The following is a 26,224-nucleotide window of genomic DNA, read 5'->3' on the forward strand; positions in this document are numbered from 1 at the left end:
GAAAAAGAGAATACCTTCATTGTTGGGTTGCTTTGACAATTCCAGGAGATTATGCATTTAAAGCACTTAGTCCTTTGAGTGATCTCTAAAACGCATTCAATAAATGTCAGGCATTGTTGTTGAGAGTGTTGTTATTATTACTGTTATCTGTTGGTGTGGAATATTTATGAAATATTGTTAGAGTAATCTGTTCCATTATTTTATATCAGTATTGCCAGTTTTAAAGAATTTGGCTTGTATTTTTCAAAATGAAACCTTAGATTGCAAATGGACCAATCATCTGAAAATCTATTATTTTTATATATGCATAATTATTAAATTTACGAACAGCCTAATAGGCCTTTTGAGACTTTGAGATGCTTTTATTTATTCCTCTATTTAAGCTATTTTCTTTCTGAAGACAATAATCACACCAGTTAAAAATTTTTTTTCTTATTTTTTCTACCACTTGCTCTTAAATACCCCTGTTCTTGTTCTAGGTTTTACTACTGTTTGTTGCTTTATAAAATACTACAGAGTTAAGAGTGATGCAGACTTCTGTGAGAAAGCAGTGGGAGTTGAGAGGAAAAATGCTTAAATGATGGTTACGATTTTTATCAGTTGTGAAATACATGCATAGTCATTGCAGAGAGTTTTCAAAATTATAGAGCGGAAATAACATCTAGCGTCTGCTTCACTGTGTGTGTTTGTGTGTGTGTGTGTGTGTGTTTGTATATGTGTGTGTGTGTGTGTGTGTGTTTCTCTAGGAAAAAAACAAAAACAAAAACTATGCTTACTTCTGCCAGCATCCATCTGTAAGTTGAAGTTGAGATTGTGACTAAAAATTTATATCAAGGAGCAGAGATAAGAAGAATGTCCAGTGTATTTGAATATAACCCCTTCCTTTCAGGGATGGCCACAAAATGGAGAACGGGTTTCCCTGCTCAGTCCTCCCTTCTGGTTTCTTTATTGCAGTCCTTCCCTCATAGAGAGTTGAGCTGATGTGCAGCAAGCACAGTAGTAGGGTGGCCTGCAGACAATGACCAGATCACTCTAGGAATGAAGACCAGATGCACAGATATGAGTGAACGCATGAAGTTTGGGGGAAATTATTGTTTTGGCTGAAACTTTTCCTCCCCACCCTGTCCTGTCATTCAGCAGTGGGAGATAGTTCAAGCCACTTCTACAACTGAAAAGGCAATGAAATTTGTTAACTCTGCCCCTCACCATAGATTGTGCCCAGGTGAATAAAACATGTACATGGTCTTCAGCAAGCAAGTCATGACCTTTATTAGCCCATAGTCTTCTCAATCCTTGAGCTAGTTTGAACGTTTAATGGTTAGTTACTTTCAAGGGTTCCCAAAGTGGTTAGGTCAGAAGGATGTTTGAGGAGAGAAATAGAGTTAGGTGAAAAGAGTGCAAGCCGAAGACTAAAGCAGACTCTGGCAAATCTCTAGCCTGCCCTTTAGCCCCATGGCCTTGAGGAGTGACTTAAGTCACTCAGCCACATTTTCCTCTTCTGTAAAGTGGGGGCAACAATGTAAATCTTAGAGGGTGACTCAAAGTGTTAAATGAAATAATGTAGTTAAAGCACCTGGCTCAAAAAAGTAGCTAATAACAGTATCCATTATTATTGAAGACATATAACCAAATATAATAATAATTATTATAATAATAGTAATATAAATGTTATATTTAACTTGACTTACAGGGAAAAAATGGATTTCTAAGAAATATAAATAAAAATGATTTCTTATAATATCATGCAGATATCCCTTATAGACTGATAAGAACATTACCTAAAAAGTACTAGTAAGAGTTAGTTTTTAATATTTTCTCCATTGAAAGAATGTTTTTATTGGATTGAGCTGTAACATTTATTGCTTATACCTCGTATCATTACTTCAGTTGCTTTTTTTTCTTACCTTTCCTACTTTTGAGAGGGTAGTGTGATTCCTTATTTAAGCCTGGGTATGGTTGAGCAAGTCTATTAAGACGTAGTTATTGCTAAGCATTTAGTCCTGAGTGCTTGTGTTTTGTGCTTTGTGAGATCCCTTAGGCTGTGTGAACTGATTCTAGTCGGGTAAATAATTTATCATGGAACTTGTTAAATTTTAGAGGCATAGACTGATATCTTCTAAAATTGGATTGCTCTCATAGTTCATGGTCCATTGTAGCCTATTTGGATAACTTTTCTACAAAGCTTATAGGAATATGTTGCTTGTCAACATCATCACACATATCCGAGGAGTTAATTTTTACAATAGTTGGTTACACACATTGACAAGAAAACTGTTTAGTGTCACCATTGGAGTCTCTTGAATTCTTTTGTTTGTTCAGAGTTATATGGATAAAGCTTTCAATATTGGATTTTGAGCTCTGTGGTCCCCAAAGGGGCACTAAAAGTGGTGCACGTTTAAAGTATTTCCCATTTTCCAATACTGACCACTTAGTTGGGAAGGTAAGAAATGTACTCAAAATACTACCCTGAAGATTTGATGGGAGGAGAGTCCATTTCTGGCTGGAGTAATGCAAGTTGTGTAAGTTTAGTGTTAGCGTTTTTTTTGTCTAAATAATCAGATTGGTAAGACTACATTGACAGGTCTGGTGAAGAATGCAAACTCAAATCAATGTCTGAGCAAACCTAGAAGGATAAGTGAAAATACCATTCCACCCCCAACTCCACACAGATAAGGAAGTAGGAAGAACTTAAGTCTATATGAAATGATAGGCTTTTCCAAAAGAGAAAAGAAATACTAGATTTAAATTGCAAAAATCTAGAGGCTCTAAAACATACAAGGGAAATGGAAATGTAGTTGTTAAACTCATTGGGTTTACTGAAGCAGTGATAGAAATGGAAATCATAAGGTGACTTTGGATCCTGTCTGGCAGAAAATGCTAGGTTTGAGGCAGGGACAGTTGACTTTAGAAACTGTTGTTTTAATAGTTCATAAAGACTCGAAGGGTCATGGTAGACGAACGTTTCAGAAATTCTTATGAAATGCTGCACAAGAAGGGCAGTGGAACTCTTTGGAAACCAAACCTGAATTTGCAGCTAAATATTGTTACTTCTTCTTGCTGCTTGTAGTGAATACGTAGAAAGCTTTTGAGTGCCCCAGAGAATTTTCTTTCACCAGGTCCTTTGGAGAGGCACCTTCAGGCTGATCACTGTTTATAAAGGTGCCAGGCTTGGAGGTGCTCTTTAATCTGAGCATTTCTTTAATAGAGGTCTAAATGTTTTCTATCATGATTACTTGGAAGCTTATTATTTTTTTAAATTGAAAAAAGGTTTAAAAATTCAACCTAATCATAAAAAATAGCTCCTATAATATCTATGTTCTCATTTGCTTATATTTTTGAAGTTTTAGCTGAAAATTATTTTTATGACCCATTGGTGATAAAATTGACTCAGCATTTGATTCCTCTTCATTAACAGGGCATGATCTCAATCAATCTCAATCTCAATATGCAACTATTTGCTCCAAATAGATAATAAAGGCAGCTAATAATAATAATTCTTATGTACAGACTCATTTTCAGAAATAGAAATAAGTTGAAATAGATAATTTTAAATGTTTCAATGAAAATTTGACATGGAAACAATGTTGTGGTATGAAAAGGGAGTGCTGCTTGCATTAATTATTAAAATGAATAAAGAATGTAGCTGGAGGGAAAGAAAGTATTTTAAGTAGCATGTGAAATGGCATGCGCCTCCAGTTTGATGTTGAGCAGATGGCTGGGACTGGTAGGTCCTCTTGAAAGCTTTGTGATTAAATTAAGTAGCAGTGAAGACCTAAATTGCTTTTATAAATATGACATCATAGAATAAACATGACATAACATTTTTGGAATAGTGGAAGGTGAATTGCAAAAAATGTAAAAACAGAGTTTGGAATCTCAGCTTGTGCAAAGGCAGGGATACCAGACATAGTCAGCCAGGATTGAAATCCGTGCATCTTGCAAGCCCTTTGGCACATGCACGTTGTCCCTGAGCACTGAGACTCTGGGAGACCTTCCTAGCTGTGCAACTCTCCCCTGTTCGAAACTCCAGTTTCTACCCCCTACTCCCAAGGCATAGAGGAATCAGACTGTGAGGGCAAAATCTAAGAGGCAGTGGAAAGCATGAGTTACCTTCAGGAGCACTGTTAAGACTTTAAGAATGGAATGTACCATATAAATAATTGTTTTTCTAGTAGGGAAAGAGTGATGGCATCCCCTGTTCTATACAAGGCTTTGTTCCTAGTTTCACACAGTTTTCATCTACTGATCCCAGTACTTCTACATTAGCCACTCCCTCTGTTTTCAGAGTTTGCCAAAGATGCCACTCTGCTGTCTTAGATCTCCCCCTTTATTGTGAATATGTAACACATTTTCTTATTAACCTCTGATGGATTACAAACCTCACAACCCAAACTGCATGATAATAAGCATATCACTTTCTAGACATGAGGGCCATATCTGCAGTGAAAAAGAAGCTGTTTTCTTTGGCAAAGTAGTTTTTTCAGGGTGTAAGTTGTGTCACAGGCATAAGTGGTGGAGGAATTTTCAGACGAGATGAAGTGTGCCTGATGTCCACATGGACTTCATATAAACCATGTGATGTAATTCCGATAGGCTTTTCTTCTTGCCATCACGGAGACAGACCTTCCCCAGCCTCAGTTCTCATGTGTGTTAGATTGCGTCACTTTCCATTTTTATTGAGTTTATGGTTATAAAAGAAGCCAAAGGCATATTTTTATGGAAGAATATTTTTTACCCTGTAACTATGTTCCCCTTAGAAAAGCCTTTTTCTGTTATTGTCTGCATAAAATATTTATTTAAAATTTACCTCATGGTAGTGATAGTCTGAAAGCTATTTAAAGCAACTGCCTATTCAATATTTATAGACTGAGATAATTTTATCATTATCAATCTATTTTTATTGAATAAAGTAGGTGTATATAGACCCTGCCATGTCGTCCTTCCTATTAAATACCATTCCATTGATGTTAATTTCATTCAAATTCCTCTCTCAGTACCCTACTCCCACATGAAGTTTCTACTCTGATAATTTGTAGAAGTTAGCACAAAACAGGTTTGTTTGTTTGTTTGTTTTTACTATAAACATCATCTTTGTTAAGGCATGTAGAGTTGAAAGTTTTTTTAGCTTTATTTTCAGATAAATCAGTTTCATATGTGGAAACTGATTTATATATAAATATATACAACTATATATACAACTATATATAGTATATATAGTTGTATATACTGTGCTGTCAACTACAACTGCATATGATCCGGGGCTCTACCCCCTGAGAAGAGTGCTGACCACAACAGATTTCATTTATATTATAATTTTCTGTAATCCTAATCCTGATTTTCCCTCATTTTATTTATATTCTGTTCTTGTGTGAGAGAGATAAAGAGAGGGGTGAGGAGAGGACTTATTTTGTTCTAGCTAAAAATCATAGATTCATGATTTGTTAAATTATAAAGAAATAATGTTATTTCATGGATTGCACAGACCTGAGCAGTGCCACCACCTGGTCACACATACCCAAAGCATGTTGGTAATCTATCACAATTCTTTTTCAGTGAACCTTTTAGCATACTCAGAATCCTTCTCAAGACTGACTTCTGGCCAGCCATTACCAAACCTGTAGATTTGGCAAGCAAGATGAAACCTATTTGTCCCCCGATCTAGTCTGATTTCTCCCTGCAAATGGGATTCCATATCAATCTTTCTAGTAAATGCTGCACCCTGAAAACTTCTGAAGATGGGGGGGTCTCAGTTCTTTTTAAGCATGCCACTCTGTTCATGCTCAGTAGTTATTGTCAGTAGCTTGCTTCTTATTTAGCTAGTTTTAGTTGTTGAAAACAAAAATGCTAGATCAAATAGAGTTTAAAAACATACAATTTAAAATGTACTTATGAACTTTCAAGTTAGAAAGAATCTGAAGGGCCAAAATTAAGCCAAGGCAGGAGGCTGGAGTGATAAGTAGAGCACTGATTCTGTCTCCTTGTTGGCATTTGCTAGACAGGTGAACTTGAACTTTAGTTTTTACAGTCACAGGGACACTAAAGGAAAGTGACAGAAGCCTGAGTCTGCTCAAGATGAGGAGTCAAATAGGAATCCCACTACCACATAAAGCTGGGATCCCAGACAGCTACACTCTTAGTGCAGGGATAAAGTAAAAATAAACTCCCCACTCTCTTCTCCTCCCACCTAGACTAAGGGGTTCCAGGGAAAATTATTTATTTATCTATTTTAAAACTTTGAGCCAAGAGAAAGGTGAAAAAACTAGCTTTGAGAATCCATAACCACAGCTGGCTCTTACACAGATGTGCAGTGTGAGGTGATCCAAAAACTTTTAAGTATCGAATTTAGTTTAAAGGGGCCTTTGCTTGGTTGTGCCCCAGGTATTGGCAGAGACAAATGCTCTCAAGGACCACATATTCACCTTAGACCTCAGTGGTTTTCTCCAGATAAAGTTCCAAAACATATGAGTAAAAAATTTTTAAAAATTACAAAACCTGCAAGAAAGCAAGCCACCATAAGTGAAAGCCAGTAGAAAGAATAAACAGCAGAACCAGAAAGCAGGGAGTTAAGAAATTGAAATTTTAAGGCAAACACTGTGAAATAAATATATTTAATATGTTTAAAATATAAAAGGAGTTGAAAATATGAATAAAGGGCAAGACCAAGCAAATTTAAAAAGAACCACATAAAATGTCTAGAAATGGGAAAATATAAAAATGGAAATTTAAAAGTTTGATAAATAGGTATAACTGCGGAGTGGTCATAGCAGAAGAGAAATTTAATAAACTAGAAAACAGGGCAGAAGAAATTAAATAAAAGATAAAAAGATGAAATACATGAAAGATAAGATACATAGAAGATAGAATAAGAAGCTGTAGCGCAAGTCTAATCTGAATTCTCCAGAGAAAGAGAGATGGAGTGTAGGGACAGTCACTATTCAGAAGCCATATTTGAAGAGATGAAAGCTGAGAATTTTCCAAAACTGATGACAGGTATCAGTCCACAAATTCAGGAATCTCAAAATACCCCAAATAGGATATAAATAAAATGAAATCTATTTGCATAAAAATAAAGCCATAAAATCTTAGAGGCAAAGAAAAAGTCTTAAAAAGCAGAACATTTGTCCAAAGGAGGTATATGAATGGCTAATAAGTGTATGAAAAGATGTTTGATAGCATCTTAATCATTAGAGAAATCAAAACCATAACGAGATACCACTTCATGCTCACTGGAATGGTGATAAGTAAAAAGACAGATAATAACAAGTGTTGGTGAGAGTATGAAGAAATTCAAACCCTTGTGTTGCTAGTGGGGATACAAAATGGTATAGTCACTTTGGAAATCAGTTCAGAAATTCTTCAAAAAGCTAAGCATATAGTTACCATGTGGCCTAGCAATTCCACACCTATGTTTATACCCAAGAGAAATAAAAACATATGCCTCCACAGACTTGTACATGAATGTTCTTACCAGCATTATTCATAATAGCCAAAACATGGAAACAACCTAAGTGTCCACCATGTGATGAATGGATAGAAACAATATGGCATCTTCATACAGTGAAATATATTCAGCCATAAAAAACAATGAAGTACTGATACTTGGTACAACATGGATGAACCTTGAAATGTGCTATGTGAAAAAAGCCAGTCACAAAGTACATATATTGTGAGAGTCCATTTATATGAAATTCCCAGAAAGGGCCAATCCATAGAGACAAAGTAGATTATTGGTTGCCTAGGACTTGGGCATAGGCGGTGAGGAAAGGAGAGTGACTTCTAATAGTTACAAAGTTTCATATTGAGATGATGAAGAGGTTCTAAAATTTGCTTATGATGGCTGCACAATTTTGTAAATATACTAAAAACAATCACCTGTATGCTTTAAGCAGGTGAATTGTATGGCATATAAATTATATTTCAATAAAGCTATTAAAAAAGGCAACTAGTGGAAAAAAGCCCCATTACCTTTAAAGAAATGAATTTGGAGTGAGAGCTTGACTTCTTAATAGCTTCTGTCAGGCAGAAGGGGGAATAATATGCTCAATGTGCTGAGAGAACATATCTCTCAACCTAGAAAATTACTTTTAGTAGTCAGCAACAATATTCATAAAAAAAGAATAAAGTTGAGATATTTTTAGACCAAAATTGAGTTTGCCACCAAAGGAAATTTTAACTGATGCATTTCAGGCACAAGGAGATTCCTAAAGGAATATCTGAGATGAAAGAATGAATAATGAACAAAGATAGTGACAAATGTGGGGGTAAATCTAAACAAACATGGACTGTAAAAAAAAAAAATGATGAGTGAAAAAACAGGAAAGAGCTAAAATATATGATGACAATAATGTGAATGTCAAGATGATGGTGACTGGACTTAAAGTGTCTCAAGATCCTTATATTATTCAGAAAGAAGATAAGCATAGATTGACTTTAGACTTAGATAAATGTAAGCCTGCTGTGATTTCTAGGGTAATACCCTAACAGCTAGAAATAAATAAAACAAACACATTAAATAAGTATAAAAGTATAACTTTTAAAAGAGTAGAGGCAAAAAAATAGAATGAGAAAAAAAGTCATTCAAAACAAGGCAAGAAAGAAAAGAGAAGAAATAGAAATGGTAGCATATATAGAAAACACAAAGATGGTTGAAATAAATTCACATGTATCCACAATGATAATGAATGCTCCACTAATTTTATAAGATAGGATAAAAGAATCTGGGTATATGCTATTTACAAGAAACTTCTCCAATATAAGATTAAAGATACACCGAAAATGAAAAAAAACACACTAACCAAATACCAATCATAAGAAAGCTGTTGTAGACTTTGAGGCAAAGAAACCATTTGAGAGCTGAAAAATTTGCAGAGCTACAAGGAGGAATTGATTATTTCACCATTACAGTGGATGGTTTTAACCCACTCTCAAGTAGTCAACAGATGAAACACATTGAAAGATCAAAATACAGAAGACTTAAACTACCCAATTAAAAGTGTTATCAAATGTCATGCACATAATACAGAATATCGCACCCAACAATTGTTGGATCCATATTCTTTTCAAGCACACAGTAAACAGAGTACATTTATGATAACTGAGCACATACTGTGCATTAAGCAAGATACACCAAATTCCAAATGATTAGTATAGAACAGACCATGTTCTCTGTTCACAAAGCAAGTAAGAAATAAAAACCACAGAGATAACTAGGAAACATCTCTATATTTGGAGATTAAGAAACATACTTCTAAATTATTCATGGGTCAAGAAATAAATCATAATGGAGATTGGAAAATATTTAAGACTGAACAATACTGTCAATATTACATATCAAACTAGGGAGAGTGAGCTAAAATGATACTGACAGGAAAATTTATGTTCTGAAGGCTTATCCATGGAAAGAAAAAAGTATGAAAATTAGTGAGATTAGATTCCAACTTAAAGTTAGGAAGAGAAAATAGAATAAATCCAAGGAAAGTAGTAAGAAGAAAATAATTTAAAAAGGAGAGCAAAAATTAATGAAATAGAAAATAAAAATGTTGGATGATCAACAGAACCAAAATTGGCTCTTTGAAGAGGTTATTTAATGGGACATGCTTCTGCTGAGATTCATCAGGAAAAAGAGAGTAAAAATGAAGACTATTAGGAATGAAAAAAAAGATAATCATAGATGCCATAGATATCAAAAGATAAATGGGTTTTATGAAAACTTCCTACCAATAAAGGTGAAAATTTAGATGAAATGAAAAAATTTTAAATGAAAAACAACTTCTCAAAATTGATTCTCATAATTAGAAGTATGAATATTCCTATAATCATTAAAGATGGATGAAGTAAGTAATGGTCTTTGGAGAAAGAAAATACCAGCTCTGGATAGTTTTTCTGGTGATTTCTAGTGAACATTAATGGGAAAAAATTTGCCATTTTACATAAACCATTTCAGAACACATTAAAAGAAGGAACACTCCCTACTTTATTTGGAAGGCTAAATTGATACTAAAACCTGACAAGGGAAAGCTACAAGATAGGAAAATTACAAATCAATCTTACCCATAAACATAGAAAAGATTCTGATAAAATATTAGCAAGGTGAATCCAGTAACATATAAAAAATATACTACATCATGATGAAGTGAAATTGTTCATAGTAATGCAAAGGGAGAGTAATATTTTTAAACTCCATTAATATAATTTATTATAACATATTAAAGGTGAAAAATGTGATAAATCATGAGATGCAGAAAAAATGTTTGATAATATTGAACATTCCTTAATGATTAAAAAAAAAAACAACTCTTGGCAAAGTTGTAATAAAAGGGAACTTTCTAAAACTTAAGAGTACGTATAAAAAGCTAAAGCAAACATCGAACTTAATGATGAAACATTGCAATTCTTCCCTTTAAGACCAAGAACAAGACAGAGGAGCCACAGTTTCCACCAGGCCTCTGTGTCTTTCTGAATGGCTTGACCATGGGCTGGTATGGGCTTCCTTGCAGCCTGGTGGTCGCAGGGTGGTTGGACTCCTGTCTTGGTGGTTGGCTTCCAGTGGGAGGAAGCTGAAGCTGCCAGTCCTCCTACAGGCCAGGGCTAGAACAGGCATATGACACATGCTGCATTTAGCTGGTTGAAGCAAGTCACAGCCCAGCCCAGGTTCAAGAGGATGGTGAACAGACTCCTCCTCTAGTTGTGAGGAGTGGCATGTGTGTACAAGTAGGAGGAAATTGGTGGCAGTCGTTTTTGGAGATCATCGACTACAACTCCTACGAGAATGGCAAAAATGTGAAAGGCCAGTGACATATGATATTGTCAAAGGCATGGAGTGATTGATACATTTACACACTGCTTGTGACCATGAAAATTAATATAATTAATATGCTTTAGAAAACACTTTGGTGTTATCTGGTGAAGTTGAAGATGTGCATACTATGTGGTCCAGCAATTTAACTCCTAGGTTATTTTTACTATGTGCACCAGATGATATTCAGAATAGCACTTTTTGTAATAGCAAAAAACCCTGGAAGCAAACCCAAATGTATATCAACAGCAGAATAGACAAATTTTAATGAAGTCTTACAATGGAATACTGTACTTCAATGAAAATGAACAAATTGCACATGCAATAACTTGATATAATCTCCAGGACATAAGATTGAGTAGAAAAAAGCAAAGTGCTAAAAAAAAATACACAGTGCAAATAAAGTTAAAAACCATGTAAAACTAAATAGTGTATTATTTACAGATGTAATAAATATATGGTGAGCCTAAAAGACAAGCAAGAAAAGGACAAATACAAAATTCAGGGTGGTAGCTATTTCCAAAGTGGGAGAGAAGGAGATAGAAATGGGTTGGGATATGGGTAATTCTAATGATCCTTTTGGTGAATTGAATGATAGATGTTTCTTGTATTATTTTTCTGTGTTATATGTATTTTATGTTCGTGTCTTTTTAGTATTTAATGTAAGGAAAAAATTCCTCAATGCTTACTTTTTTTGGGGTGAGGATTCTCTTCTGTCAAATGATGCCCTTGAATGATCATTTCCATTGTGGAGTAGCAGAGAAGGTCCAGGTTCTGTCTTGGGTAATTACCTTTGTCAGCTCCCTGTTGACACTTCTGAGGACCATGGTCAGTAGACTTTGTGGTTTCTTGGATGAGTTGTAGGTTTGGCCAGGAAGCCTTCGTTCCACTGTAAACCTTGGTTCTCAGTGGTGTGGAAGGTAGAAGGCAGGCTGCTGACCTTACCTTTCCTATTTTCTACTCTGAGTCACCTTTAAAGAGCCTCCCCAGACCCCTAAGACTGAGTGACTCTCAAGGCCATATTTTTAAGCAAACTCATGGTCTGCCTTGTTGGGTGAATGATCACTGGTTCTTGAAAATTAAGAGAATTCAGTCGTTCTCAAATGTAAAGAGTAGGAGCTGCGGCTCTAATTTTTTGTAATTTCATTTTTCACAGATTGATCAGCTGAAGCAGGAGCTTTCAAAGAAGGAGTCAGAACTTCTTGCCTTACAAACAAAGCTTGAAACTCTTAGCAATCAGAATTCAGATTGCAAGCAACACATTGAAGTGCTTAAAGAGTCGCTTACTGCCAAAGAACAGAGGGCTGCCATCCTTCAGACCGAGGTAAGGCACTGTTTCAGGATTCCGGGCAGCAGACATTGAGTTGATAGAAAATATCCTATCTGAACAGCTTTCTTTTCAAGATCCCTTATCTAAATCCTTGGGGCCAGATACATCTTGGATATCAGATATCTTGGGGATTTGGGAAAGGTCAGATCCATTGCATGTATCATAGATTGTATAACACTCCCAGTGGGGTTGCAGCAACATCGCATAAGCAAACATATGGATATTTCTGCAGAAAAAATTTTTCTTACACTAAAGTAGAGTAAATAAAGACTATATAAGGAGCCTTCTGTTGGTTCGTGTTAGGTTGTGCCACCAAAGGAACTTCCTTCACACTTGGATTTTTTTTTTTTTCATTTTTCAGAGTTTTTTCGCAGTTGGGAACCATAGATAAATGATTGGATCTGAAACGGTTTCATTTTATCAAAAATCATAAAAGTGTCAGGATGTCATCTACCTTACTTTACTGTGTATCTGTGTAGGCCCCCCTCCTGGCACCCTTGGGTTTCTCACATCCTAAGGAGTATCCTCAATTTTCAAGATTCTTTTACCCATTGAAGAAAGTTGATATTGTGTTAGTTTCTTAAATGAAATGTGGTTTGTTATTTCTTATTCATACTAAGAAAAAAACCCAAATACATGTTGCTATCCTATTTTCTTGCTTCTTCTCATTGGATTATATCTCATTGCTAAGAAATGCAAAGCACAAGCTAGTTATTATGTAACTGAAACAGTTGCCAGAAAATAAATTATTAAATGGGGCCAATAGCAAAGAATGCTGTGAATCTCCCTGATTTTTGTGTTGAGGCAATGTGTTACGTGGATTACTTTAGGAGAAGGCAGTCTAATTGAGTTGCATGTTCTCTCTTGTGTTCTTGGAGCCATGTCTTCGCATGTATACAGTTTTGGGTCTGTGGGTAGGTTTGGATTTTCTGTAGGAGTTAATGGGGCCATGCCAGTTAGTAGGTCTGTGCCCTCAGTCAAGGTGCAGGACAATGTCCAGAGGAGAAAGGAAACAAGTTCCAGGTTGGATAGGTCTTGGCATGGACCTGATAGGTCTATGCACTTGATTGGCCAATAGGCAGTTAATTGATTGCTTCGAATCAAAACTGTCATTTTGGCTTCAATGATGTAGATATTTTACATTTAAGAAATATCATTTTCAGTTGTGTATAGTTCCATTGTGAATGTAAAAGCATGGATATTTTATTTTTTAAGGCATAAATGCAAACTATGCCATAAATTGGAGGTTGGCTTGTATTTCCTTTGAGGAGGCAGCAGTGAATAGTGTCTAGAACTGTGCTAATACTGTTGCCACTAGGCACATGTGGCTATTCAAATTTAGATTAATTAAAATTCAGTTAAATTTAAAATGGAGCTTCTTAGTCACACTGGCCACATTTCATGTATTTAATAGTCACATGTGGCTAGAGACTAGTGTATGGGACAGCACAACTATAGACCATTTCTACCATGTAGGACTTGTCTAGAATACGGGTGGAAAGCTATGGCTTGTTGGGACAAATCCTGCCCTCTGCCTGCTTTTGTAAATAAAATTTTACTAAACTTTTTAATATTTAAACTTATTTAACTTTAAACTTATTTAACTTTAAATGAGTTTAACTTTAAACTTATTTAACGTTAAATAAGTTAACTTTAAAGTTAAACTTATTTAAGTTTATGGTTACACCCTTTCATCTATGTGTTGTCTTTGGCTGCTTTTGTGCTACCAAAGCAGGATTTAGTAGCAACAGAGACTGTAAGGCTGAAAAGCTGAAACTATTTACTCTCTGGCCCTTTACAGAAAAAGTTTACCACCTATGGCATTGTGATTTCCTGGGAAGAGGCTTGAGTGGGAATTGGAATGCCTGGCTTGTCCTTACTCTAACAGGCTTACTCTGAACAGGGCCAAATTTGCTGCCCTCCATTCTAGAGCACAAGTTTTTCTTCAAAGTGGTCATTCACACTGCAACAGATGGTACTCACAGTTGTCTTAAGTTGGCAATAATACCAACATTACTAATAAAGTTACTGTAATTGTGTTGCTGTGTATTGGGTAGAAGGAAATTTGAGAAGCAAGGCAGTCTGCTGAGGTATTGCCCAAACAGGTAGTCAGGCTTCTTGATAGTTTCTCTCCAGAAGGAAAGAATGAGAACAGTCAGCTTGGAAAAGCTTACTACCTCTCACCTGTACTGATGAGTGCTGTATTCTGTGGCCTCTTTCCCTTTTCTTATTCTTTCCCCTGTTTTTTACCTCTCTCGAATTAATGTAGTCCAAATTAGACCTGTACATATTTCATGAAAAAGACAGAGGTGACATTATGTGGATAGCTTCCATCCCACGTTCAATAATTAAAATGACCCAATAAAGAGACAGCACTTTGAAGCAGAAAAAATTACTCTCCATGTGCAGAGAAAGTGAGATGATTCTCTGCTTTTCTGCTTTGAAGTTGGGATTGTGAGATTAATGATTTTATCAGCTGGAAATATCCAAGGAATTTTCTTTTGCCTTTTTTTCTTCTTTTAAAATCTTTGTAAATGGAAGTGAAGAGAGTTATCTAATGATTTCCATCTCATAGAGGAAGCAATTTAGGTTGAAATTAGCTCTAATTGTTGGATCATAGGCAAGGGATTTTTGGCAGCAGGGTAAAATACACTGAAGTGATTTTCCTGCTTCTTGGAAAAACAGGGAAATAAAAGTCTCCCTACCTAATGTGAGTTAGTGGGTGAGTATTCAGTAGGTAAGATATGTTATGTTTCATTGTGCCCTACAATGAAAGAACTGAATTTATGTTCATGTGAAAGATACTGTTTTCATCTTTAGAAGAGGTTACATGTGATAGCTCCTTCCAATTAGATCCCTGAGTCATTGCTGAACGCTCTTGCTAAAACAGAAGAGGACTCTCTCTGGAATGGAAAGATCCCTACTGGTTTCTCTGGAAAATCTGTGCCATCAACTATCTTTGGCAACTCTTTTAGAATATGGTAAAAATGACAGATGTCACTGACTCAACGGTTAATCTCTGCAAGGAAGGCTTTTGCCACCACAGAATTTGCGTTTGGGAGGTAGTAGGTTGAAGACTGGGGTGAGGGGGGGAGGCAAGTTGTCTGGGTTTGTGGCTATGTGGCTTGGCTCCTGGGTAGGTTTGTTTTAACTCGTACAGATGCCCAGATGCTCTTTGACATGTGTGCAATAAATCAATGGAATAATAATTACACACACACACATGCAGACACCACATAGATCTTAACATAACATTTTACTTTTTAAAATAGCTTCAAAGGACCGTAAGGCCAAGTATCTTATTTTGCTACTTCCCTTGATGTTTCCCACGTACCAATTTACCCTTATCCACCAACACATTAATTTCATGTGAGTAGAGATAATAACAAATAGACTTCAGCACCTTGACTTCTGTGGATTTCAATGAATAATTACCAACATATCCAGAAATCAGAAAGAAGAAAGGCCTAGCTATTATTTTATCATCTGAAGTAAAATGTGATATGAGAAACCCAGCATTTAGAAGTGGGAGATGTGTGGACATGCCTTAGCCTCCCCATTTAATCACTATGACGTGAACAAGACTTACATTTCTGAACCTCCATGTCTTGATCTGTAAAACAGCAGTCATTGTACCAGCCTGATGCATCTATATGAAAAGTGCTTTGATTCTACTAAAGGGTTTTAGCTATAAATTGTGTTGATTATTATCATTGTTGTGATTGTTATTACTATTGTATATCAGGATGTTTGGGGAATACTCTACCTCACTTCTCTTCTTATGGGTCTACCTTTGTGGGTCTCCTTTGAATTTTTGGTGTCTGCTTTTACTGAGCTCAGACTTTTATATTTCAACTGAGTCACATTTTATGTCCTAGAACGATGCAGAGAAATGAAGATACTACGAAAGTGCCATCTATTTTGTTCTAGCTCCAAATTAAAAGATTCCTTTCTGTTTTCTTGGGAGTACACTTTGCCCCAGCCCAGCATGATTTCTGAACTGCCAGGCATGACATCTCTTTTTGTATTCTGGAAGATATGTTATGTGACAGTGGTATATGATGCAGCTTTTATACTCATTTCTGTTCCAAATAGGTTAGGGAAACATTCTACTTGTCTAAGAAAAAACACTCGACAACATGTTAATTAAAGAATGTAGGGGTTTTGTGTTCATGAAGGCTAGAGGCAACACATGCAGGTTAGGTTAGTGGCAGCTCCATAGTAAGGGTCCAGAACATTTTTGGTTTTGTTTTTTAAATGTAATCAATATAAGAAAATCTCATGCGATCTATTGGCTCAGTTCCCAGAAAATTCACCTCGGCACATACATACTTATATTCATGTGCAATAACGTATATGCCCTCAGGTAGTTTACAGATACCCTGAAGCATTTCCAAGAGTTTCACATTAAAGATCCTTGCCCTATAGATTTCATGCATTTTTCATTCAACATATATTTTTTAAATGACTACTATGTGCCAGATATGGTTCCTGCCTTCATCCAGTCAACATTATATTGGGTATGTGGATATATGATAGAGAACTGATCACAGTACCATAAACACTCAGTGAGTTCATTATCACTGGTTAGTAATAATTCCACACAAGGTCTTAATTGGACTTCATCTTTCTTTGGTTGTTTAAGGGCAGATAAGTAAAGGAAAGAAAGAAGATAGAACTAGATGTTTAGCTCTTTTGAGGACTAGAGTATGCAAGGTGTATGAAATGTCTATTTAGGGACTTCCCTGGTGGTGCAGTAGTTAAGAATCTGCCTGCCAATGCAGGGGACACGGGTTTGAGCCCTGGTCTGGGAAGATCCCACATGCTGCGGAGCAACTAAGCCCGGGCGCCACAACTACTGAGCCTGTGCTCTAGAGCCCACGAGCCACAACTACTGAGCCCGTATGCCACAGCTACTGAAGCCCGTGCACCTAGAGCCTGTGCTCTGCAACAAGAGAAGCCACCACAATGAGAAGCCCGTGCACCACAATGAAGAGTAGCCCCCGCTCGCCACAACTAGAGAAAGCCTGCGCACAGCAGCGAAGACCCAACACAGCCGAAAATAAATTAATTTTTTAAAAAAGGTCTATTTATACCTCTTATAATTTAAGGCTAATATTGCTAAGGTGATTACTCTGATAAAGTTAAGATTTTATGTTTTGATTAAAACTGATCCTCTTTGAGCCTACATCCAAGCAACCTGGCTCTCCTTGAGAAAGGGAATGGTATTTATAGGCTTACAGATTATTTCAGGAGTTACTGCATCTAGTTAGAAATGCTTCAGTCAGCTATACTTTAGACAGGCCCTTCCCTCAACTTGTCTAAACAAGCAAGGTATCATTTGATAATATTTTATTGAGCATCTATGATGTGCAAGGTGCTGGACAAGGTGGGACCCATAATCTCAGAAGCTGTTGGTCTTGGACTTATTAATTTAATTTTATTGCCCAAATGTCTACTGAGCACAAGACATGGCAGCTATATTGTTTTCCAGGAACTGTGGCTAAGTGTTTTCCATGCAATACATTATTTTAAACTTGACTTACAACTTGTGAATTTGGTATTGTTGACCTTTTTTTTTTTAAGACAAGGAAATAGAGGTTCAGAGAGGATGTGTATCTTGCTCAAGGTCACAGAACAGTGAGTAACAGGGCTTGGGTTCTCAAGTTCTAAACTCTTAACTAGAAATCTAGCACTTTTCATAAGAGTCCTACTGGCTGAGGGCTTTCTTTGTGTCAAGAAGCTGACATACATTATCTCATTTAATCTTCATGGCAAAGGTTATGGCAGGTTTTATAGTTCTTTCTTAACAGGGAGGTTCACTAGGGATTCAAGAATGCTCACTAGCTAGTTACAACCCTCTACTGGCTATGAAGAGGGATAAGAATGAATAACTCTGAGATGTAAATTCTTACAGTAACATTGTGGCTATAACAGTGGCACTGTGGCCATAGTAATGAAGGATGTCACCTAAACTTTAGGGAGGGTACCATTTTTCATGAAGACTAGAATTCTAGTATATTAAGAAGAATTTATTGTCTAATATTTAGTTTTTATTTCTTTAAAGATGTTTGTGATATGTATATATATACATATCACAAACATGCATGCACCCTTTGTAGAAAAAAAGTAAAAGAATGGACAGCAGTATCTTACTGTGTTTTCTTTTTGTGTTAAACTCAGGTGATCTTTAAATGGCCTATGATACACATGCTGTACATTTGTAATGTAAAAATTAAATGCATTTTTAACAGAAGTGATGGTGATCACTTCTTCAGGGAGGTTGTGCAAGGTACTGGTGGTGGAGGAGGTGTTTTCTGAGCCTGTGGCAGCATTTTTTGTTCCTCTGAGTCATGGATGATTCAGTGTGATAACACAACTAGAAAGCAAAGTTGGGCTGTCAGTTTTCAAGATGAATCATAAAACCAAGCTTTTGACAATGAAAATGTTGTTACGTGGAGAAAAAGAACAAGTTTTATGAGTCCTTGTTTCTTGGTTTGTTTCTCATTGAGATGGGCCCTCTACCCCACTGCATGGTGAGGCCGGGATTCTTGGATATAAAAAGTCACCCTGACAAGGAGTCGGGAACGCTTTGTGGCCTCCAGGGGCTGCGGGACCAGATGCATTCACATAGGGCTTTGCAAACTATTCAGATACTTAAGGAACTACTCTTTCTTCTGAACTCACACATGTTGAGCAAAGGAGTTTTTTAAATGACTGGAAATAATATTTGCCACAATACATAAGGTGGGATTTACAAGGAGTTTTCCTTTACTTTAAAACAATAATTTCAGTTTTCCTTTTTACCTCTTGCCTTGGTTGACTGGCAAGCAGTAAAGTCCTTTTTAATCACTTTATTCCAGCCTTCAAAGGATAATATTTAAAGTGTCCTTTTTTTTTTTTTTTTTTAATTTATTTTTGGCTGCATTGGGTTTTGTTGCTGCACGCGGGCTTTCTCTAGTTGCGGTGAGCGGGGGCTGCTCTTCATTACGGTGCACGGGCTTCTCATTGTGGTGGCTTCTCTTGTTGCAGAGCACAGGCTCTAGGTGCACGGGCTTCAGTAGCTGTGGCATATGGGCTCAGTAGTTGTGGCTCGTGGGCTGTAGAGCGCAGGCGCAGTAGTTGTAGCACACGGGCTTAGTTGCTCCGCGGCACGTGGGATCCTCCCGGACCAGGGCTCGAACCCATGTCCCCTGCATTGGCAGGTGGATTCTCAACCACTGTGCCACCAGGGAAGCCCATGAAGTGTCCTTTTTGAGATAGACTTTTGTTTTATGTCCTTCATAATCACAGCATTTAAAAGTGAGGGGTTTTTTTTCAAAAAGTTAGTAGCATATGACAAAACCAACTTTTAAGACTGTCAAAATTCCCCAGTGCCAAATCAGGGTGCATTGTATCACTTTTAAGACTTGCAAGGAATGTCTTTAAAATTAATAAATTAAGGGGGTTGGTGAAAAAATATACAAAACAAAATCCCGGTGTCACTTGTATTTTTCCATTCTAATCCCATCGTTGGCTTCACATTTTAAAATGTTTTTATTTAACCAGGAAGGGCATCATTGGAAATTTTTATTGATAACACTCTTAACTGCAAGAAAAAGACATAAACCTGCAAAGCTGTAACTATCATGGTGGCCACAATTGGGAGGTCTGCAAGACAGTTTATTACCAGTAGAAAAAAAAGTCTTGGGAAACACAGTCGTTATAGGGGTCACCACCTCTGCTATGTGCATTTTATTTTTTTCCCTTTTCATTTTGAGGGTATGTACGTTGGCAGTGCCAAACTACACACTTTCCCCTCTCCTAATGTCTGTGGCTTTGTTTTGATTCTCTCTTTATTAATGATGCGAAACCTTTGGGGTCACATAAAAATGAGCCAGGGTCAGACTTTGTGGGCCCCAGAATGCTGAAAATGTCCTGGTATCTAGCTAGTGAAGACATTGTTTAAAGGGGCCAGACTTTACTTCCTAAGATTTTTGCAGATTTTAGATATCCGGGTGAACTTTGCAAGGTAGCTTCATACTCTTGCTTTCCTAAGGTAAAACATGAAAGACATGTGGTGGAGAAATTAAAATGTGTTATGGCTGTTGGCTGCAATTTTTTTTTTCTTTTTTTTTTGGCCTATTAAGGGTGGTACAGGTAGCTATAGACATTATTTTATTCCATAGGACCAGAGTCTAGTGCTTTTGTTGTTGTTATTGTTGTTCAGGCTTTCAGAAAATGCCATATTTAACACCTTGTTAGTATAAAATTGCTTTTGACTTCATAAACACAGGTGTTCAGTTTGAATCTTAATGAACTGTGAAATAGGTAGATGTCTAAAAGGAAATTCTATAAATTGTGAACATGGCTCTGTCAGCACACTAAATGGATTAGGAAAATTCATTGTCTGCCGTGTAACTGAACACCAGTGTGATGCATGGACAGGAATTAGTCCTGAAAAGCCAATAAAACGGAGGAAAAAAGTAGTGCCTAGGAGATGTTGATTGTCTGGGTTCCCCCCACCACAAATGAATGCTGGTGCAGAAGGACTCGGAAATCAGAATGGCTATTCCGAGGACAGCCAAGAAGGAATACATATGAGCAGACAACACAGAATTTATAGAGTAAAACCACAAACACCTTATTTTCCATTGTACTAAAATAATGATATTTTACAGTACTCATTTTATATGTAATTTTGCTTTCAATTTTATATTGTTACTGCAGCTCAAATCTCATTATAAGTGTTCCAACAAAAATCCCTTTTTAATCAAAAACTTTCCAATCCTTAGCCCATTGTCAACTTATTTTGAGGAACTTATTTTTCTAGTGAAACAGAAGAATTTGGCCCTTCTTTTTGAGCTCGTTGGGATATTATTTGACCTGTGTAGCTAAACATGTAATTAAGATAACTGATTCATTTTAATTTCTACGTTAAATCCCTTCATAATCTGTATGCATTGTTTTGGGGTATAGAGATATGGAGTCAGAGCCCTTCATATTCTTTGAGAGAAAAGAAGTAGATCATTAGTGCTTTTGTTTGGTTTTACTTCTGTTTGCAAAAGACATTGTCTATACTATATTAAGCTGCAACTGAAAGTGACAACATCCAATTAGCTAGTCATCTATGAGAGAGTGCATGTCCATGGTAAGTGTTACCATGGTTTGCAGGAAAAAAAGAATATATTTTTGTCATGTCTGTGGGAAGCTGGCTTGCCACTTTAGAAAAGGAGATGACATAATTTAGGAGGAGGGAAATTCAACAAAACTCTCACTGACCTCCAAGCTCACAGTCTTTTTTTTTTTTTGTATGAATTTTATGGAAAACAGAATTTATTAAGTACTTCCATTCATTTTTTTCCTTTTGGGGAGCACCATTTGGAAATAACCAGTGTACATTGTGATTATGTTCTCCCTGACACTGGACCCACATTTGTAATACTTGCTTTCATTCCTCTGGAAAAAGTCTAACATTTACTGTGGTTGGGTTTCTTTATGTGTATATTTACATATCAAACCAAAATGTAAAGAGTGAAGTTAAATTGCAGGGCTTCTGCAAGAATCTTTTACCCATTTTCATATGAACTTTATTCTGTTTAAATTAAATACAGATATTTATTCCACACAGACATGTACTTCCCCTTCTTATTTTATTAAAAAAAATAAAGGGAGAGAGAATACAACTTGAGGTAATAAGTTGTGATGATGAGGATCATTTTAACCCTAGCAGTTTGTTTTTGTGGCCAGCATTTCTTTTTTGAAGTGCGTGAAATTTATTTTCTTGCATTTATTTTTTATTTTATCTTTAAAATTTCAATGTGAGTGATTTATTAAGCCCTTGTTATTATAGCAGAATGATGTTTGGCCTCTAAAATACTACTTGGCAGTTGTTAATTTGAAACTGGACAGATGGTAAGTTCTGTCATTAAGATCTGGTCAAATGTGAAGGAAAAAAGATCCAGCTCCTCATTTACTGAGTGTGACTTCTTAGCCTAGTGCCAGCAAAGCTGGTTGTCAGAGTGTCGGTTCTCTCCGTAGTGATGACCGCCTTTGACAGCTCTTCTGAGAGCAGTTGAGGAAAAAGGGAAATGCACATCTAGGAGAACTGCTTGGGACTGCCAGATATCTAGACCTTAGGATTTGTCAACTCTTTCAACCTCCCTCCCATCCAAAGTTAAAAAGTACATTTGCGGAAAGATGTACATGAGTTTTAAAGATTTAATTTGGAAAAATTGAATCATATTTGCTCTTTGCTGTGTGTGTGTGTGTGTGTGTGTGTGTGTGTGTGTGTGTGTGTGTGTGTGTTAGAAGAGATAGCACTAAGGTATGGAAGCTAGGTATACAGCATCATTTTGGTAACCTTCTTTGTTGGATCTCCAGTAGATTAAATAAACCTACTAAATAAAGTACCTACTGTGTGTTAGGCGTAGTGCTAAGTGCCAGGAATACAGAAATAAATAAGAGATAAATGTTGCCAATATTACACTCATAATATGGTTATTCAAAAATGTTTAAGAATTGTGTGTAGTTCTTTTTGTCCCTGAGTATCCACTAGGATTGACTCATGGAAAATTCAATCTAGTGGACTGTTGGTTGCTTATCAGAGCAACCCCATAGAAACTTTGGGTATATAACAGGGCCTCTGAGTAAGCCCATGAAAGCAACTAACCAGAAAGAGAACTTGTTTCAATGCTTGGAGCCCTTTTCATTTACAGATCTTTAAATTTTCAAGTGTCACTTTCTTGGATAAAGTCTCTAATACAGGTTGTATAGGACACAAAAATAGAATCTTATTCCTCAGGGACATTGTGGCCTAGCTGGGGTTTTCACTACTGTGCTGCATGCACTTGAGTATTTATTTTAACCCTCTGTTAACCTAATATTTTTATGGAAGGAAAACTTCATCACAATATAAATTTCTTGAAGAAAAGGGTCTTTTGGCTTATTTACTGGAGTATATGAGCTCTGAGAGCAGTGCCTAGCACAATATAGGAATTCCAAAAATATTTGTTGAATCTATTGTTGATCTTTGGTATCATTGGAGATATAGTGGGAGAATTAGATGAGATATTGTATCCTGGTAGCAATGGAAATATCTGTTCTTAGGTGATGCTTTAATGTTAGTATTATGAGAAAACATGGATTAACCCTTCTGTAACTTAGTTATGGGGAAAACTTTCCTAACTATGAATCAAGATCTGGTAGCAATAATATATAGGATTGATAAGTTTGATGATATCAAATAAAGAATTTTTGCAGGGCAAAAATTATCATAGATAGAGTAAAAGGCAAATAATTTGGGCAATATACTTGCTAGTTATGCTGCAGAAAGAGGGTTTATAAAGTTTTTAAAAAGAACCCTAAGCGCCAACAACTTATAGAACCAAAGGGCCAACAACCCTATAGAATAATGGGCTTGATATATAGATAATACACAGAAAAATAAATGTGAATGGTGCTTAATTTATGATGCTCAACCTGATACATGATTAGAGAAATGCATATTAAAACTACATTGAAAAATAATTTTTTTCTTTATTAGATTGGCAAAACTTCAAAGATTTGAAATGTATGCTACTTATTGGTGGGGAAAAATTAGCCCTATAATAACATTGCTGTTAGGAATGCAAAATGGTATATCCCCTTTCAGAGGGGAATTTGGCAACATCTAGCAAATTACACAAGTTTGCCTCTGACTCAGCAATCCCAATTCTAGGAATGGATTCCAAAGAAATACAAAATATCCAAGATTTTTCATTACAACACCATCTGTAATAGTAAAAGACTAGAAACAACCAACACGTCTGCCGGGATGGGACTTACTGAATAAATCACTGTGATCTACAAATGGATTACTATGTAGCTGTGTAAAAGATGAAGCATGTATATACTGATATGGAGTGACCTCTAGGATATCTGGTTAAGTGAAAAATAAAAAGAGGGTGGTGAAAAGTGTTTAGGGTATGCTAGTGTTTACCTAAGAGATTGAGGGAATGCAAATATATATGTATGAATGTACGTATTTGTTTATAGTTTAAAGAAAATGATGGACAAACCATAATATTAAAAAACAAGTTTTTTTTTTTTTTGGTAATAGAATGAGTGAACATGGAGAGAACCTAGACTTCTTTGAATATAGTTTGTTTTATAGATTTGACTTTGGAACCATGTAAGTATTTTACGTAATTATAAAGCAAAATTAAATCCAAATAGGCAATCTCTAAAAAGTTAAAGGAAAATGAAACAAATGAACCTATCTGTGTATCTGAGTAGTGTTATAACCACACTGAGAGGATCTGTTCCAAGTGACTATAAAATACGTATTTTGAGTGTACATCTTAGTGGGATGTAGTCCAGGAGAAAAAAACCTGCATAGAATCTTAAACTTTTTTCAGTGATTATATTATTGGTTGTAGTTATGGATATTATTTATTCTAAGACAGGTGTGTGTGAAGAATGTGGTAAAACAAATGAGTGTTTCTGTTGGTGTCAGTAAGAGCTTGGATTTTCAAAACTTAGGAGAAAGAAGATACAGATGCAAGATTGATGAAGTTAAGTAAAAATACTGTAGTCTTATGATGTATATTTAAAAAAATCTATATCAATATATCTATATCTGTATTTATATCTATATCTATCAATATCTATTATATCCTAGCTGTGTCCCTGAAAAGTCCTAGAAACAAGAGCCAGTCTCTGGTGGCGATAGCTATTCCTAGTGTCAAATTTGCTGTTTTCTCACTAAAGGCCTTTGTAGAAATGGATAAGTCTGTGTCTGGAGGCAGGAAATGATGACATCTTGTCATTCCAGAAAGTAGGGAAGCTATCAAAGATTGATAGGACATGTCAAAAGGACTCAAGAGCAAATTTAAAAAAAAATGTGCCCACTGAACAAAGAATTTGAGCATTAATAGCCCAGAAAATATGCTTCATTCAATCCATGAGATCAGAATGAGAACTATTTAAAAAAACTTTTTTTTTTTGGTAGATTCTAGGGAGCATTTGAAACTAGTAAATAAAGGGAAAGAAATGAGCATTCATCATAACTCTTTTGTATAAATTGTACCTCGGGGTAGCAAAGAGTTGATGCAGAGAAGATTCTCTTTGTAGAAGTATTCCAGCTAATAAATGAAGAGAGAATGCTAGACTGTCACCATTTTGCAACCTCTAATGATTTAATGGATCTGGGGATTGAGCTTTAATGGATACCGTATCAAATATTACATGTTTCCTGATAGAAGTATGCTCTGTTGCCAATGAAGTAGTCTTGCCAGAAAAATCAAACCTGAGTCTTACTGGAAATACAGAGGACAGAGAGGAAGTTGGCAAACAACTCCAAGGAATGCAGTGAGGAAGCTCCCCACCATGGGATACTCTTGCAGGATACATGACTCCGTGGTTTTTTTGTTTGTTTGTTTTTTAACACAACAACAAAAGTTTTCAAGGAAAAGGAGAGAGAAAGGTAGAGAGGGAAACCATGGATTAAAAAACTTGAGACATATGAACCAATTATAATGTATGAACCTTATTTGGATCCTGATTCAAATAAGCAAAATGGTAAAATTGTGAGCCAACTAGGGAAATTTGAAGGTTGAACCGATGATAGTAAGGAATCATTGGTAAATTCTTCTTAGGTGTGATGATAGAATTTTTAAAAATATAGACTCCTTGTCTTTTAAAGTTACATACTAAAATATTTACAGATGAAATGGTATAATACCTGGGATTTGATTTAAAATAATCAGGGGCCTGGGGAGGGAAAGATAAAACAAGAGTAGCCATGAGTGGATACTTGTTGAAGTGGGAAATGAGTACATGGAGATTCATTATATTATTTTCTGTACTTTTGTATGTTTGATATTTACGTAAGAAAACATTGAAAACAAAATAAAAATAAATGTCAGTGACTTGCATAGGCGCTTTGAATTTCATTCCCAGTGACATGAAGATGCCACAAGATGTCTCCCACCTACCTATCTTGGGACTTTATGTTCTCATTTATACAGATGCTGTTGCAGCTAAATTATTCTAAATTTGTTGGTGACCCTGAAGATGATTTCAGACCTTTTATTGAATCAACCAAAGTATACTCTTCAGAGGGAAAAAGTCTTGTTTTA

At 36.1% G+C, this 26,224-nt stretch overlaps 1 protein-coding gene across 5 annotated transcripts in view; it reads left to right on the top strand.

Annotated features, from left to right (window-relative positions):
* The window catches only part of ERC2 (ELKS/RAB6-interacting/CAST family member 2), a 956,481-nt gene that overhangs the window by 300,707 nt on the left and 629,550 nt on the right, over positions 1–26,224 (top strand). For all 5 annotated transcript variants that reach the window (XM_082346804.1, XM_082346808.1, XM_082346806.1 and 2 more), the window contains one exon: positions 11,952–12,119. In XM_082346804.1, coding sequence (XP_082202930.1) covers positions 11,952–12,119 — 168 coding nt within the window. The remainder of the gene's footprint in view (positions 1–11,951; positions 12,120–26,224) is intronic.

Source organism: Balaenoptera borealis, assembly GCF_965194805.1.
Source record: "Balaenoptera borealis genome assembly, chromosome: 12".
NCBI classification, from domain to species: domain Eukaryota; kingdom Metazoa; phylum Chordata; class Mammalia; order Artiodactyla; family Balaenopteridae; genus Balaenoptera; species Balaenoptera borealis.